Here is a 17,335-nt window from a genome sequence, read left to right on the forward strand (position 1 = left end):
GGCGCTGAAGCAACGCAGGGCCCTTCCGTCCCCGCGAAGCGGGCGCTAAGTGAGAACAAGAAACGCCTGCAGGAATCTGCAAACCTCCCTCACGTTCTCCGAGCCGGAGGCTTCGCGGAATCCTCGCCGAAGGAAGCTTCCGGGGCCCGCGATCGCAGGCCGAGGCTCCCCACGCTGCGCCGGGAGGCCGGGACCGCGGCGCCGCTGCAGGCGATGGCCCCGCCCCTCTGCCCCCGCCGCCCTCCGCGAGCGCCCTCTGCCGGGCGTGCCCTGCTCGGCTCGCTCTCCCGGAGGCCGCGCCCCCCTGGCCCGTCGCGTGGACCCGTTACTTACAGTCGCCCCGCCAACAGCTGGGCCCACGTGCTGTCGTCAACGCCCACGGTGCGTGGAACCTTCTGTTGGGTGCCCCGGGGCTGCGGGGCTCCGCCGGGGAGGGGAGTCACTTCTGAACTTCAGCCGGCTTTCACGCGGGCCTTCTTGCAGCGTCCCAGAGAAGTTTTTCCCCCTTCGGACGCTGCCGTGAGAGCAAAACGTTCAGCGTGGGTTCACATCTCTGAAGTTTTCTTAGAAAGCGATCTGAAACGCCGTGTTCTGTCCAAGGAGCGAAACCCCCAAACTTTAATAGAATCCCTTGTCCCTCTGTTAGTGGGTACATACAAGATACTTAAGATTAAAAAAAAAAATTTTTTTTTTACTGTAACTTAATTGCTTTCAACCGCATAAGATTGACCCGGATACATTATATTCCAGTGTGGAAAGCAGACTGCATAAAACCACATACCCATTCAAAAATGCAATATATAGGGGCGCCTGGGTGGCTCAGTCGGTTAAGCGTCCGACTTCGATTCAGGTCATGATCTCGCGGTCCTGTGGGGTTCGAGCCCCGCGTCGGGCTCTGTGCTGACAGCTCAGAGCCTGGAGCCTGTTTCAGATTCTGTGTCTCCCTCTTTCTCTGACCATCCCCTGTTCATGCTCTCTGTCTCAAAAATAAATGAATGTTAAAAAAATTTAAAAAAAATGCAATATATAGAAATAAGTCAGCCAGAGAAAGACAATTAGCATACGATTTCACTCATGTGTGGAATTTGAGCAACACAACGGATGAACATGGGGGAAGGGAAGGAAAAATACGATAAAAGCAGAGAGGGAGGCAGACCGTAAGAGACTCAAATACAGAGAACAAACTGAGGGTTGCTGGGAGGTGGGGGGGGGGAGGCGCTAGATGGGTGATGGGCATCCAGGGGGGCACTTGTTGGGGTGGGCACTGGCTGTTGTATGTAAGTGACGAATCACTAAATTCTATTTCTGAAATCATTATTACATGATGTGTTAACTAACCTGGATTTAAACTTACAAAACAAAGCCCCCAAATGCAATATATAGAGTAAAACGAATACACCGATTTGCACAACACAGCTTGAGAAATCAGAGCCTGCCTGGAGCTTTAAAGCCTCAGATCGCTCCTCCTCGATGCCACCTTCCCACCCAGAGGCGTTGCTAGTGTGTGTTCACCATTCTTGTGCGGTTGTTTATAGACGCGCCACAAATCTAGGCGTGGCCAGACACGTGGTGTGCCCGCTTCCGACCTTTACGCAAGTGGTGTCAGCGCGTCCTCGCCTGCTCGTCAGGCGGAGCCGGGGCAGCAAACTCCTTCGGCGGCGCCGGTGGGACCTCGAGGGGCTGGAAGCCTGGGGGCGAGAACGGGGACAGCTCGGTCCGCGGGTTCCCCGCTGCCGTGGGCACCGGCCCAGCGGCGCACTCACTCCCGCAGTAGGTTCCGGGAGCACCTGCCTCTTCCAGCCCCTGGGGGTGTTTCCCGCACCCCCCAAACCAGCCCCATCCTAGAGCCTCAGGGAGCACGGCCCCGCGGGCCCCCAACGTCTCCTGAGGGACCTGGGCCCCCTCCTCCGGCCTGTCCTCCCCCCATCTCCCACACCTGTCGCACGCGCGTCCCCCTTGGCTGCAGCCTGCGTCACGAGGCTTCCTTTTCGGTCCGGCACCCTGGCTTCCTGGCAATACCGTCCCGGGAGACAGGAACTGAAGCTACCACGTTCTCACGGCCTGAGTCCACGAATGGGCACCCCCGCCCCCCAGAAACACATATAAACGTTTTTTTTAAAATATAAGTAGCATCATTCTCTATACAGAAACTGGCACTCCTTTTAGAAGAATCTTTCCGTCAGAGGTCAGAGCCTGAGCCGCCGCCGCTCCGGTGCTTTCTGCCCCAACCTGCCTTACTCTCCAGCAACTCTTGCCCGCAGGGCCTGCCCCTCCCCACCCCCACACCCGTCCCGGCCCCCTGCACCCTCCCTCTCCCCAGGTCTGCCTTGGTCTCTATCACCCTCACTCTGGAAGCGGCCCTGACCCACCACCCCATCCTCCTAGGCCGCACCCCTCCCGTCTCTCTCTCCCGGAACGAATTTCAGTTCACCCCAAGGCCCTGGCCCCAGATCCCCGGGAAGAGGATCCGGCACAAGGGCAGACAGGTAAAGTGAGCTGCGCTAAACCTTGGCTTGTCAATTTCGCCCACGAGAACTGTCAACAATTGCCTTAATTTCCTGGTAACTGACAATGTGCTGAATGCCTGCGTTACTTGCTTAGACAACAAAACAGCGACGCACCTGTGATTTACCTATTGTGTTAAGTAAATCATAAGGCGGTTTTAAGAGGACTGAGGCATGGAGTCCAAGCGCCAAGACATTGCAAATTTCATTTTTTAAATAAATGATTTATTTATTTTTGACAGAAAGAGAGCACAAGCAGGGAGGGGCAGCGAGAGAGAGAGAGAGAGAGAGAGAGAGAGACCCAAGCAGGTTCCACACCGTCAGCCAGCGAAGAGCCCCCACACAGGGCTCGAACTCACGAACCCATGAACCGCGAGATCAGACCTGAGCTGATGTCAAGTGTCGGAGGCTAAACCGACTGAGCCCCCCCAGGCGCCCCCATTTTAATTTTTAAAATTAGCAGACTTTATATTTTTAAGAACAGTTTTAGGTTTGCAGAAAAATGGAAGAGAAAGTACAGAAAGTTTCCTTACACTCTCTCCTCCCCCTACTTCCACTCCTGATCCCCCTCCCATCCACATCTTCTTGGTGTGGTACATTGGTTACTACTGGTGAATCAATATTGGTACATTATTATTAACTAAAGTACAGAGTTTACATTCGAGTTCACTCTTTTGTCCTACATTCTATGGGTTTTGCCAAGTACACAACATCTTGTGACCACCGATGTGGTTTCACGCAGAATTAAATCCCCTGTGCCCCACGGATTTCCCCACTTCTCGAAACCACTGATCTTTTTACCCTCTATAGGTTTGTGTTTTCCAGAATTTAATAGAGCGGGAATCAAACAGCACGTGGCCTTCTCAGACTGGTTTTGTTTGCGTAGCAATACAGCCTTAAGGTTCCTCCGTGTCTTTTTCGTGACTTGATAGTTCATTGCCGTCTGGTGCTGAATACTATTCCACTGTAGGAATGTGCCACGGTTTATTCCTCTAGCGAAGTACTCCTTGGCTGCTTCCAATTCCTGACAACTAGAGATAAAGCTTCTACCAACATTCATGTGCAGGTTTTTGCATGGACAAAACTTTTCAGCTCCTTTAGGTAAATACCTGGCAGTGTGGTTGCTGGATGGCACGGTAAGACTATGTTTTTTCTTGTAAGAAACTTCCCACGTGTCTTGCAAAGAGGAAAGGAGAAGGTGGCAACCACCTCGCGGATCGCCAGCGCGGCCTCCAGGGCGGTCCCCACGCACCCCGATCCCGCGCCCCCTGGACTCGGCTGCTCGATCCTCGGTGCGCTCGGGCCGCACCGTCCCCGGCGGGGCGCGCGGCCCGGGGTCCCCTCCTCCCTTCCCTCCGGGCGCCGGGCCTGCGGGCGGGCGAGCGCCCCGAGAGCCTCGCCCTTTCCTCGCGCCAGGGTCCCAACCGTCGGGGGAACGCGGCGAACGCCGACTCCGACCTCGGGAACCGAAACCCGCCCGGTGGCCCGGCCGCCGCGTCGCTCCGCATGGGCGGCTACCTGGGCAGGCCGGGGTCCCCGCCGTCGTCCCCGGCCCGGGCGCGCGCGCACGCCACCGAGCAGGTGCAGCGCGTCCACCGCGCCCACCCCGCGCCGCGGCACCGGCCCCCCCGGAGGCCGCCCGGCCGGGACCCCGCGGGCCGCCTCGACGAGGCCTGGAGGCGCTTCCCCATGAAGAGGCCCCGCAACGCCATCGTGGGGCCGCTGCCGTCGGACTGGTGGGACAGCTACTTCAGGCGCAGCGTCTGGTCCCTCCGGCACCCGCGGGCGCGGCGGAGCCCAGTCACCGTGAGGATCGCGCCCCCCGAGCCCTGGCCCACGGGCGCGATCCGCTCCGCTGGGCCCCCGGCCTCCGAGAAGCCCCCGGACCCCTGCGCAAAGGAGACGGTGCTGCGGGCGCTCCGGGGGTGCACGAAGGGGAGGGCGGGCTGGGAAGACCCGCCGCGTCCCGGGGGCCTGCAGGCCGCCAGGCGGAGCCCGGACCCCAGGCCGTCCGCATTTCGGCCCCTGCTGAGAAACGGGGTCCTCGCGTCTTTCGAGCCCCGGCCGGGGCCGCTGAGGAGAAGCCCGGACTCCCTGGGCCCGGACCGCAGCGCGAGCGGGGGCCCCGGCTGCCCCTCCCGGAGCCCCGCGGCTCGCGCGCACTCGGGGGGCCCCCCGCGCTCCCCGAGAAACGCCATCAGCAGCTCTTACAGCTCGTCCAGACCGCTCGGCGCGCCCGGGAAGCGAAGGGCGCCCGGTGCGGCCCTGCAGCCCCCAGAATGGCCGGTGAGAAAGAAAGGAAAGGGTCGCCGGTCTCCGTCTCCAGGGCCACCGCCACCGGCCAGGTCCCCGGCGGCGTCCGGCGGCTCTGAGCCGCAGGGTCAGGGGCCTCCGCGGCCGCCGCGCAGCCCTGGGACCCCGGGTCCACCTCCCGGGCTCGGCGATGCGGACCCTGACGAGGACCAGGCCTCGGGGCATGAAGTCGGGCTCCGGTGGAGCAGTACAGCCCGAGAGGACGGGACCGAGGTCCCCACACGCTGTGTCCCCGAGCCGGGCTCCGCCGCTCAGCCTGCCGCGTCTCCCGGTCCGCCCGGTGCAGGCACAGCTCGAACCCAGGACGCGGATCCGCGGTCGGGAAGCTTCGCAGAGACGCGGGAGCCTCCGGCGGCCTCGCCACCGTCCCCCGGCCGGGCGGCCCCTGCGGCGCTCTCGCCCCTGAAGGAAGTCAGCCCGCTGCCCTCACGCGGCTGCTCGCAGCCAGAGCCCCTTCCGCGCCCCTCTCCTGACTCCGAGTCCGCAGCCACCTGGCTCCGTCTGACCCCTGCTTCCGCCCCGCCGCCAGCCTCGGACGCCACCAGGCCACCCCCCGCGGCTCAGGCCGGCGGGACCGCCGCGCCCCCGGAGCGGCCGGCCCTCATCCCCGCACCGCCCGCCGTGCAAAGGGTGGCCTTTCTGGGCGGCCGGGCTCCCCTCCCCCCTGCATCTGCGCCTCCTGCGGCAGCTTCTGCCCACCCCACGCCACACCCCACTTTGGCGCTCCCGCCCAACGGCGAGATCGGAGACTCCTTACGTCCCAGCATTTCGGCCACCGCCTCGGCACCTTCAGCCCCGGGTCTCTTGGCCCCTACCTTCAGGCCCATCTTTGGCCGCGGAGGACCCCGTCAAACCGGGCCCGGGGTCGCTCCTTCCTCTTCCGGGCACTCCTCGCCCCCCGCTCCCCCTGCTTCCCCCCATCTCCTCCGCAGCCTGCTCAAGGCTACCGCCGTGGTCGTGTCCGCCACCCCGGCCCGCGCTTCCCAAGACTCTCCTTTCCCGCCCCCCGTGGACATCGGCGCGGTGAGTCTCAGCGGTGCCGTGGACCAGGCTGACCGCGCCCCCGCCTGCCGCGCGTTCCTTCTCGGGGCCTCCTGTGCCTTCAGGGCCTGCTTCTCCCAAGCCACCAGCTTCATCTTCCCCCCACCCCCGCGTGCCCCGGTCCCTGCCGTGCACACGGTCACCATCTTCAGCCAGGTTCTTTCCGGAGCTGTGCAGATGCCCCCTCGTAAGAGCTCTGCCGCTGTGCGCGGCCCGCCTCTGCCAGCCTCCGCGCCCGCGGCAGGGAGCCGGTCGGCATTAACGGCCCGAGCCTCCGGCGTCGGCTCCGCACTCCCCGCGCCCTCGGGGGCGCGCTCAAGGCCCCCCTTCCCCCCCTCCTCCGGAGCCCCTCTCCAGCCGGCACTTGGGGCTCCAGATGGGCAGGAGCAGGGGGCACCCCCGGCCCCGCCGGGCCCGAGTGTCACTAGTCCTTTCGGTCCGGGGACGTGGGCAACGGCAGCCCCCGCCCCGACCCCGGCTGGGCCAGCCTTCGGTAAGACCGCGCGGTCGGCCTCTGGGGGTCTGACGCTCTCCGCCTCCACCTGTCGCGTCCCCTCCGCCCCCTCCGGCGTCCCGCCAAACTTGGGCAGCGCTCTGGCGGGGTCTCCCTTTGGCCAAACCGGCGCAGCCGGCTTTGGAGCTGCGGCCCAGACCCGCCGGAGCGGGGCGGCCGGCTCCGTGTTCGGCAGCACGGCCCCCCGGCCTTTTGCCTTCGGGGGATTGGTGACCCCTATGGACTGCGCGGAGTCCGGGGTCAGTGTGACCGCCCCGGACAGGAGCTCCGACTCTGGAGCGTTGGGCACCGCAGCACTGCGAAGTGGGACCACGGGCCCCGCCCTCACGCCCTTCGGGAAAGGCCGGAGCCAGAACACCCGGGGCCTGGCCAGCCAGAGCAAGCCTTTGGTCTTGGGGAGGACCAACACCTTGGCAAGAAAGACTATGTTTGGGGGCCCCGGCATGGCCCCCTTTGCTCAGAGCACCCCTTTCCCCGGGCCCCTTACCAGGAGCAGCGGCCTTGGCTTTGGGATGGCCTCTCCACCTGCCCACAGTTCTGTTGGGAGAGGACGTTTCAGACCATCGGCCTCTTCATTTTCCATTGGAGCAAAATCGAAACCCCCAAAGAGTCGGGAACAGGCGCATTCCCGAAGGCATCACGCCCACAAGAAGTAGCCGGTGCCCCCCGTCCCCTGGTCTGGGCCTCCGTATTGTGACGAGCTCGGTGCCCTCCAATTCTCTAACGCAAACAGACCCCAGATCTAAGGCTGGAGCTTCCACATACTCACCCTGATCCATCATCTGGAAGAAATCAGAGGACCAAGTACCTCGTGGTAACAGCGGAATGAAACCGGGTGGAACCAAACCTCTGGAGTTGAAGAAACTCTCCTTCTTGCCCACTCCTCTCCGTGTCAGGTGGGAGCGCAGTCAGGACCCTGCCTCGGGCTCTCTCCTTGGGAACAGACAGGCCAGGGGGTGGGGGTGGGGGTGGGGAAGGCTGGGAGCACAGCCCACACTCCCGGCATCCTTAGGGGGAGAGGCAGATGCTCTCTAAGTCTTAGCCAGCTTCTACTTGGCCCTAAGAAGCAGTGCCCTTTCTCTGGTGCCCTGGGAATGCCTACCCTGACTTGGCGTCGCTTTGTGCTTCGATGAGTCCTGGAGGAGCTTTTGATATAATGTGACCTTGAATCGAACTTGATGAAATCTGCCGTAACTTTCCTTGACTGACCAACCCTCAAGGGCACCGAGATGGGCTTCTCTTGCTGTACCCCTTTCCCCCCACCCCAAGCTGTTCCAGTCTCTTCCCAGGAGCGGTGTTCCAGGCTCTTCCCCGTCCCTTTCTCTGCCCATTTAGCCCCTAAGAGCTTGGCAAGTCAAGACTCAGTCCCTCCGATCCCAGCGGCCACTCCTCATTCCAGAAAAGGAAAGCCCCGTCCAGGCCGGGCGCTCTCTGGCGCGTCGGTGCGGAGACGCGGGCTCATCGCTCAGCGCATTTCCAGCTTTGAGCTGGGTTTGGAGGAGGGATGGCCTGTAGGGACGGTGCCACGTGGGTAGAGCCAGAGCACGCGTGAAAAGGTCTCCGGGACCTGGCCGACGGTGGGGGGCGCGCCGCCCCACTTAAGGGCTGCGCGTGTTGGTTCCTGAATTCACCGCAGTGTTTTGACGTGAAGGGTTGACTTCTCTCTCCCCATTAAAGGTCATGATCCTTGCGGCGTGAGCCAGAACTGCCCAAGTCAGGGGACCGAAGTCTACACTTCATTTTTTTTTTTTCTTTTAATTTCTACCTGGCGAAATCACCGCTCCACATGCACATCTCTCCCGGAGGGGACAGGCCGGGGCAGGAAGCCTCTAGCACCTGAGAAGCAAGGGAGAACAGCAGATACCCGGCAGACCTGTTCCCTAACCAAGGGAAGTAAGAAGCAACACAGTCCTCAGCACTAGTGAACCCACGAAAGGAGGCGAGAATGACGCCCGCGCTCCGTCTATCTCCTGCCTTATGGATCCCTTGAAAGAGGCCCAGGGGGAAAAAGAATCTTAAACCGGTTGATGACACGCAAATAAAATTTTGAAATAAGCTTCTGACACAGGAATGACTGTTAAACCCCCGGCAGTAGAGATGGGGCCCGAGTGAACCCAGTTAGTAAAGGGCTAGATTTGGGATTTAAAGCCTCATGGCTTCAAAGTCCGTGCTCACTTCTCTCTCTCAGCAGATCATCAGAGCCAGAACTCCGCTGCAGGGATGTCTGACTCTAAATATCCATGCTGTCGCGACTTTTAAAGGCATCGCCTGACCCAAGATTGCCATCATACGTGGGGGGGGAGGGTGGGCGCAAGAGGAACGTATAGGATTTTGTCTGCTGCCCTTGACACGGTAGCTGAACACTTGACTCGCATTCTGCCTTTGGGTGTTCTGAGCACCAAGTAGAAAAGGGCGTCGCGGGGCCAAAGACCGAGCACGTGCACAGGCCGGTCTGGGAGACACAGTGGATGTGTGTTGGGATCACCTGCAGGGAGGATCACCTGGGAGGCCCCTCCGGGTGCGGCCGGGGAGAAGCAGGCAGGTAGATGGGCACGCGGTGTGGACCGGGTCCTAAACACGGCGGAGAACAGGGGAGAGATTTTAAGCAAGAAAGAGACAAGTTTGGGTTTGACTGCTGTGGCTGTCACGTGAGGGAGGAATCAAATGGGGGACGGACTGGGCCCCCCCCCCAGATGTGGGAGGTTGCGAAGGCACCTGCTACCACCGTTAAGGATGTGAGTTCGAACTCGGTAGCTGGCAGTGAGCGCCAACCAGGAGGTAGGGTGTGTGAGCAGAGGAGGAGGCGACAGGATTAGGTCCCAGCAAGTGAATGGGTGATACTATGTCCTGTAACTTATCCCGTCATTGCATACATGTAACCACGTACCTCCTGTCGCCTTTGCCATAGAAGAGATTGCACAAGGGCGTGGGCATCAGGAGGGAGGGATCGTGGGCATCACGTTAAGAGCTGTTTCGCCACACCGGTTTCGCCGGCCACTTCCTTTCCACCCACGACACCAGTGTGTCGTATCCTACAGGTCAAGGTCATGGAAAATGAAAGACAAAACAAAGCCCCGCGAGGCCGGGGGTGGGTGGGCATGGTCCGTTCAATAGAAGGCACTCGAAAAGGATGTGTTGAAGTAAAGATTAGTTTACTTTACATATTTATTGTATATACATGTTTTAACATCTTTTTATTTTTTCATAATTTTTTTTCAACGTTTATTTATTTTTGGGACAGAGAGAGACAGAGCATGAACGGGGGAGGGCAGAGAGAGAGGGAGACACAGAATCCGAAACAGGCTCCAGGCTCCGAGCCATCAGCCCAGAGCCCGACGCGGGGCTCGAACTCCGGGACCGTGAGATCGTGACCTGGCTGAAGTCGGACGCCCAACTGACTGCGCCACCCAGGCGCCCCTTAACATCTTTTTAATATATTTCTGCATATTTCATGCTACAGCAAATGCAGGAGGGTAGCCTCTGGCATCTTCAGAGGCTCAATGTTTTCCTCACACTATGCGCAAGCCTGTGCCCTATTCTTGAGAAATCTACATTTTCACTGTGGTTGTAATTTCTCCTTTTTTGTTTTTCTTTTGCCATCTAAGTGAGATTTCTGCTCAAGCAGACTACCCTGGTTGGGGTGAGACGTGTGTCCACCGAGTGTAGAAGACAAGATATATATAGATATATAGATATATATATACACACATATATATATACACACATATATACATATATATGTGTGTGTGTGTGTATATATATATATATATATATATATATATATATCGTATTTTCGGGTTCTTATTTTAAAGCCTTCTAGACTGTTCCAAAAAAAAAAATACAAATACGTTTCCTATTAAGGAGAGAGAAGGGCATTTGACCCACGTTGATGTTGTCATTACGGGTGTGGCCGGAGACGGGGCAGACCGCTCAGTTTTGCTGAGCATTCTCCTGTGGCAGATGGACGCTTTCTAGTCACATCACACTGGGCTGGGTCACAGAGGAGAGCATGAGGAGGAGGGTGGCCGTGTGAGGGGCCCCTTCTCTCCTCAGTACTCCGGCCTCCACCATAAAGCACCACACAGATTGTGTTTGGCCTTCCTCACAGAACCAGTCGGCCAGGTCTTAGGCCCCCGCCTTCAGGGGCAGCTTTCCAGAGCCTCTGAGCGCGTGTTTGTGGACACCGTTCTTCCTCACAGGGACACAAGACCACCTCCCCAGCAGAGCAACCACCGTGAAGCTTCTAGATTGCCTAGTGCCGGTGGAACTGTGACCTCGCGGACAACGTGGAGAAAACCTAAGCCTGTTGTGTGTACACAGAAGTCTTGAAAAATCTGTAACTGGGTGAAAGGACGTGATTTCTACCTGTCTGAGAATGTGCTTCCAGAAAACTAATATCCATGTTTTAGTTTCGATCTTTCTTGATACACTCTTAGAACTGGTATGAAGGAAATGCAGCCCTGGAAGGAACACTTTAGAAGTCAATTTTCTTTCCGTCCTTGAGGAGAATGCGCTCAAATCTACAGGAGCAGCTTTTCCTCAAGCGGCCGTTCTTGCCCGCGCTTGGGGGGCAGGGGAGGGTGTGCGGCGGCCGCCATCTTGCCCGCGCGCGAGTGTCTGCGGCGGCCGCCATCTTGCCCGCGCGCTTGAGGGCGTGAGGCGGCCGCCAGGGTTCGCCAAAGCGACCTTCTGCGCTGACCTGCGTACTGGCTGCTGGAGGCCTGGCTCAGGCGCTTCCCCAAAGAGTGTTGGGGGTTTTCTCCTGCTCCCAGGGAGCTCTTCGTGGCTCCACACCTTCTTTTGGGAAGCTTTGGGGGCCACTGTTGCCTTAGCTCCCTGAAGGATACATAGAAAGTACTTCTTTTTCTTTGCTCTCTCTCTCCCACTTCCCCTTCCTCCCTGCTTCCTTCTTTCCTTCTTTCTTTTCCTTTCTCTTCTCTTGCTCTCCCTCCCTCTCTTCCCTTTTGGTTATTACATCTCTGTGGTCCCCTCCGTGTTTTCAGCAGTTTATTGAAGTATATTTTACATGCAGTAAAATGCATAGATCGTGAGTGCATCCCGTGTGACCACCATTCGCCTCAAGGCTGAGAACATTCCCCTTACTCCAGACGGTTGTCTCTTGCCACCTTGCCCGTCGGTGCTGCATCCTACAAGCTAATCCCTCTTCTGATTTCTGTCACCAGATAGTTTCGTTTGCTCTTGAACTTCACATAAGTAGAATCCTATAGTACATCATCTTGTGTGGCATTTTTTTGCCCAGCGTGATGTTTCTGAGATTGAATTGTGTCGTTATGTGTATGATAAAATTCACAAAAAAATATTGCTTTTATTCCCGAGTAGGATTGTATCTTATAAACAAATCACAATTTACCTATACAAGGAAATGCGATACCTGATCATGTTCATAGGGAGGAAATAGGTGAGTAGGTGTCACAACTAGCAGAGTGGCGCAGCGGGAGCGTGCTGGGCCCATAACCCAGAGGTCGATGGATCGAAACCATCCTCTGCTAGGGTTCCTCCTTTCCCACCTTCAGGGGGGAAAGGTAGAATTAAAGGCATCTCTTTTTTTTTGTTGTTGTTGTTCTTTACAACTCCTGCGATGTTTTTTCACCCTTTACCTAATTTCTACAAATGGGTATTTTCCTTTCTTTTCTTTCTTTTTTCTTTTTGCAAAAGCTGCCCTTCTCATTTCAAAAGAGATGCAAACCTCACCCTTCTTACTTGGGAAGAGGTGACAAATTTACCTTTCATTTCCGGTGGATCAGCATTATATCTTTCAGAATACATGCTTGTCTCCGGTTATAGTTTTCTATTTTTTTTTACACTTGAAGGAAAAATACTTTCATTGACTTCTGCCCAATGACTATATTGCATTTTACTTGGGCATCAGTGTCCTGCTCCTCACTTCTTTATGCAGCCCTGTGCACGGTTTATCACATTTAGGTCAAGTTAATGGGAATGTTTTGGGAGTCCTTCGCTAAAGCAATGCATGTTGTAATAATCACAAAGACGCCATTTGTAGGATTTTATGGATCAGATTTTATGGAACAGATGCAAAGAAGTTACATGTGAAATGGTAGAAGAAAATGGAAGGAATGCATTAAAGTAAAAAAGTGTGTGCATCAGGATCCCATGGACAAATTCAGGGGGAAAAATGGAAGTCATTAAGGTATTTGCAAAAATGTGTTTATGAGGAAAATTTTGTAAGTAAAGCACTCTTTAGTGAGTCTCTACATTATAACAAGAAAATAGAAATTCCTGTAACAACAAGGACCTTAAATAATGAAAATGAAGAGGAAATCCTATGGAAAAATAGAAGCAAGGTGAGGGGGGCCGAGGGGACCAGGGCAGGGGGGAGGAGGCGGCACAGCTTTGATCCTTTGCATTTAAAGGTGTGCGCCCTGACTTGTCACAGAACGTGCAGACAGTGTTGGAGCTGAAGTTCCATCATTTTGCAACCGCCTTAGTAAAGATGGGTTCAGGCAAGAATTATTAATGCATGCTAAATCTGAGGGGTAACTTTGGTGGGCCAAGGGCAGGCAGGCTCCCCCAAGGTGGGCCACTTTGGCATGAAGATTATTTTGACTTATAAAGCAATCAACTACCCCTGAAATCATTGTTGTACTATATGCTAACTTACTTGGATGTAAATTAAAAAAAAAAAAAGGCAAAACTAAATAAACAATCACAGAAGATCAAAAAAAAAAAAAAAAAGGAATGTTCTAGAACCTGATAGTGGTGATGGTTACACAACCTTGTGAATGAACTAAAAGTCACTGAATTATAGATTTTGAAATGGTTACATGGTGAATTGTAATGTGAATTTCATATCAATAAAAATTTATATGTATGTATGCAAAAAAAAGCTATCAAAACCCAGCAGGTTCAGTAAAAGCTCTTTTTAAAAAAAATGTTTTGAAGCCTATTTGTTTATTTTGAGAGATAGAGTGAGTGGGGGAGGATCAGAGAGAGAGGGAGATAGAGAATCCTAAGCAGGCTCCGCACTTTCACGAACCCTGAGATCATGACCTGACCCGCCACTGAAAATTTATATAAAAATAAATTTAAGAAACTTATTAAAAGAAAAAAATTTAATTAAAAAAAATTTTTAAATTAAAAATTTTTTAAATGTAAGAAATTTTCTTAAAGAACAACAAAACAAACAACAAAGTGAGCAGCTACCGTATTCTTAAAAAATGTCAATATCATGACATACAAAGAGAGGCTGCGATGATGTTTTAGATTAAAGATGGACAACTGAACTTAACTAACTGGAATTGAAGTAAAAAACATGTTTTTGGACAAATGATACAATACCTAATCTGTACTGGGGGAGGGGATGCTCTAAGAGGCATTACTGGGCCAGTAGACAAAATTGAAATACAGGTGAGAGATTTTAAAAACAGTATCATTGTTAAATACACTGAACGGATACATATACTGTCGTTATACATAAAGAATATCCTTAGTTTTAGGAAATATCTACTTAAGTATTTAAAAGCAAAAGGCCATGAAACATACAATTTACTCTTCCGTGGTTCTGAAAAAAAAAAAAATAGGGAGAAATGGAGATAGATCGAACATGGAGACTGAATCAGAGAGGCAGGGAGGGAGAGAGAGGGAGGAAATGGGACAAATGTTAATAGGTGAATCCCAATAAAAGGTATAGAGGTGGGTTTTGTTCTATTCTTATTCTTACCCATTTTCTTTAAGATCGAAGTTATTTCCAAGTGAAAAGTTTAAGACCCTTGTTATGGCCGTTTGAAAAAGTAACAGGAACTGTGTAACATACACGCAAATTCCCACCAACCACCTTAAACCGTTAGCAGTGTTTTGTGGAGGTCGTTTCTACTCTGACCCGCCCACCGCCCGTCAGCATTTTGAAGCGGATTCGAGACGAGAGGTTCCCAAGCGCTGGGCTGTGACGGGAAACAAGGAAAGGTAAGGATTCCTGCGGCTTGAGGAGCGAAGGAGGCGGCGAACAGAGTTGTAAACTGTTCCCAGGAGGGGAAGCCGGCGTCGGACCGAAGCCTCGGCTGCTTTGGTTCTGCGATTTGAGCCCCGACGTGACTGGGGCCAAGGACTGTGCGCCACAGGGATGCAGTGCCTGAGTCCCCAGCTCCGCGACCGCGGAAGGGGGCGGAAGCAGCAGGCGGCGCTCTAAAAGGGAGCACTCGCCCTCCCCCCGCCATGCAAGATGGCAAGGAAACCGCCGTCGGAAGGGGTGGGAGGGTGTGAAGGCGGCACGTCGCACACCAAGGTGAGGAGTGCAAAACTCACACCCGCGCTCCCGACAGCCAGGACCGACGAGGGTGGGATTCGAACCCACGCGTGCAGAGCACAATGGATTAGCAGTCCATCGCCTTAACCACTCGGCCACCTCGTCCCACGGGCGGAAAGCCTTGTAGGTACCTCTTTAAAGTCTTACTTTCGGCCAAGCTTTGCTCTGTGACCCCGAGCTGTGGCATTGTTTTTCAAATCACAGTCGTGGCAGGGACTTCCTACCTCTAGTCCCTTCCACCTTCCTCCAGGTAGCCTTCCCCGTTTTGTTAATCCCATTTTAGCCCGCCGGGGCCTCCAGCCTCAATTGTCTTCCTTAGTACTCAACACTTGCCTTCCAGAATTTTATCCCGATATGTATTTTGCGCTCGAAGACCCTATCCTGCCGCTATGCAACAGGGAGCATAAATTGAAGTCTAATTTTTACTTATTTCCAGGGACAATAAATCTATCTTCTGCCGACTTGAATTAGCTTTGCATTTCATTTCACACAACAAGATCTACATAGATAATGTTTGACAGGTAGTTTATTACATATGTGAAGCAGCATTGCATTGGAAATGCGTTCTTCAGTGAAAGGGCCAGGAATATTTTTCCCCATCAGGTCATGTGTCCACAGAGGAAAACTGACGACTGGAATAAGAAGACTTCGGTGGAGGTTAACAGCAAAAAGACCCCTAGTTTGTGCTTTTGAATAAGTGTGCTTTTATGAAAGTGTGCTTTTATGATTACTTAAGGTGCATTATTTAAAGTAGACTCTTTAATACATTTCCTGTCACTGAATTTAATAAATACATGATAGCAGTGAATAAAAGCGCTAGCAAAGAAGGGACTTGCAACCATGTACAAATAACTTCTACAAAATGTGGTTATCTCTTTTCTTTGACAAAAGTCAAGGAGGATTTTCTTATGAGTCTGAATAAGTAAATTAAAGCGCCAACTTTCCATGATACATGTCTGTTCCCTTTCGTTTAGTGTGATGTTACTCTGAAGTAGATGCAAAGCTTGTCACCTCCTTCTCCAAGAAATCCTATAAAATATGCAACTGAGACGCCGCCCCCTGTCCTGCTTACAGACAATACTTCCAGAATGTCAGAGAAGCCAGTATTTCCAATTGTCCTTTCTTGTCAGTGGGGATATTTTTACCCCTGAGGTCACAGGTCGCAGAAGTCTGTTGCATAAAAGGAAATAGACCGGCCTGATTTGCAAGGGGATGTGGAAGCAGGGACGGCTCACATCCATCAGGAGCAGGTGCGTGGTCGGGAAGGGACATTTTAGGAAAGTGTTTCTCTGTGTCCCGATCTCCAGCCCTCTGGCCTCGGTGGCATGAATTCTCCGATCTTCACTGACACTGGAGCTGCTTTTTTCTGACCACATCCGGCTTCTCGCCCTGCTCTCCTCTTCCATCAGAGCCTCCTTCCAAACCGAAAGGGCCCCAGCAGTTCCCAGAGCAGCCGCACTTTTCCAACCTGCACAACGATCTGTCCCCTGGGGGAAAAAGCCACCTTGAAAGTAGGTTAGTCAGTGTTTTATTCGTCATCTTCCCGAGGACTACAGCCAGGGAGACTGGTTCAGACCGCTCTGAGAGCTGCTGCGAAGCTGGTCAGCTCACAGGGGGTCGTAGGCAGGAAGGGGAGGGAAACTTGATTGATCGCCGCCGAGCTCCAATCCCTTGCACTCGCAAGATATAGTCTGTTCGGCTGTAACAATTAAGATGTGCGGATTTCCACATCACTACTTAAAAAGCCCATGGTTAATCTTAATACATATGTTTCTGTCCTATCTAGTTGTTCAAAAATATTGCTTGCGTGCCTGCACTTGACTGGTTCTCTTTTTTCTGCATTGGAGATCTCCTTGAGGTCACTGGGGACGGTCACAGAAGACTGACTTTGGTCACCTGCTCTTGGTGCACAAGGGGCTCCCAGATCTGAGGGCCGGACCGGCAACAGCAGACAGGGCTGGGGGCGGCTCCAGGCCAAGTCCTCAGGGAACCCACATCCAGAACAGTCGAGGCCCGCAGAGTAAACACGCTATCCTGGGGAAGAAGTCTCTGAATCAGCTCATCTCCCCTTCCCCAAACGTGTAAAGCTTGCTCGTGCAAACTCGAAGCATCACGTCTACCGAGTTGACTATCGCGGATCGGATCGGATCTACCGACCCAGACCTCTGAATTAGGGCTGCGATTCTCGTGGTCTTGTCTGAGGACAGTTTGCTCGACCACCTGTGCCCATAGCTTGGGGGTACATCTTTTTGTCAATTTCCATCCTGACTTTCTGGGTCCACGACTATCACCAGGTTTTCTCTTGCTCCTCTCACAGGCCATCCTTCCTCGTGTCTCCGTTTGCAAATCTTCTCTGGAAACTTCCAGTTCCAGCAAGGTTTGGGAGGTTTCCTTGCGCATTTCCTGGAGAGATTTCTCCTTCCCCTGCCCTCCTCCCCACAACCAGCTGTGCACCCCAGGCATTAAGCTAGCCTTTGGCAAGTGCAGGGGCCAAGGGCAGGCCACTCCAAAATGTGTCACTTGGGCTTGCAGATTATCTTGAGCTGAAGACAATCAAGGCCCAGAAAACTCAGGAAGAAACTGACACCCCCCCCCCCAACTGCCTAAAAGATCCTGCAGCAGGAAGAAAGCTATCAGCATAGAATTACATCATACTTTGAACCAGGGGCAGTAGACAGAGAG

The 17,335-nt window shown here is 54.2% G+C and overlaps 1 protein-coding gene and 2 non-coding genes across 3 annotated transcripts; 2 read left to right on the forward strand and 1 right to left on the reverse strand.

Moving 5' to 3' along the window:
- The first annotated feature begins 213 nt into the window (after nucleotides 1–213).
- On the forward strand, nucleotides 214–8,396 carry POM121L2 (POM121 transmembrane nucleoporin like 2). The gene is made up of 5 exons (XM_047858674.1): nucleotides 214–381; nucleotides 1,598–1,770; nucleotides 2,321–2,486; nucleotides 3,666–7,268; nucleotides 8,050–8,396. The coding sequence occupies exons 1-4, from the start codon at nucleotides 214–216 to the stop codon at nucleotides 7,026–7,028; spliced, it is 3,870 nt and encodes a 1,289-aa protein (XP_047714630.1). The 3' UTR covers nucleotides 7,029–7,268; nucleotides 8,050–8,396.
- Nucleotides 8,397–11,810: 3,414 nt separating this feature from the next.
- Nucleotides 11,811–11,882, forward strand: TRNAM-CAU (transfer RNA methionine (anticodon CAU)). The gene has a single exon. It is a non-coding gene; the product is annotated as a tRNA-Met (tRNA).
- A 2,794-nt stretch (nucleotides 11,883–14,676) lies between these two features.
- TRNAS-GCU (transfer RNA serine (anticodon GCU)) lies at nucleotides 14,677–14,758 on the reverse strand. The gene has a single exon. It is a non-coding gene; the product is annotated as a tRNA-Ser (tRNA).
- Between the last annotated feature and the right edge of the window lie 2,577 nt (nucleotides 14,759–17,335).

The sequence above is a fragment of the Prionailurus viverrinus genome, chromosome B2 (genome assembly GCF_022837055.1).
Source record: "Prionailurus viverrinus isolate Anna chromosome B2, UM_Priviv_1.0, whole genome shotgun sequence".
In the NCBI taxonomy this organism is placed as follows: domain Eukaryota; kingdom Metazoa; phylum Chordata; class Mammalia; order Carnivora; family Felidae; genus Prionailurus; species Prionailurus viverrinus.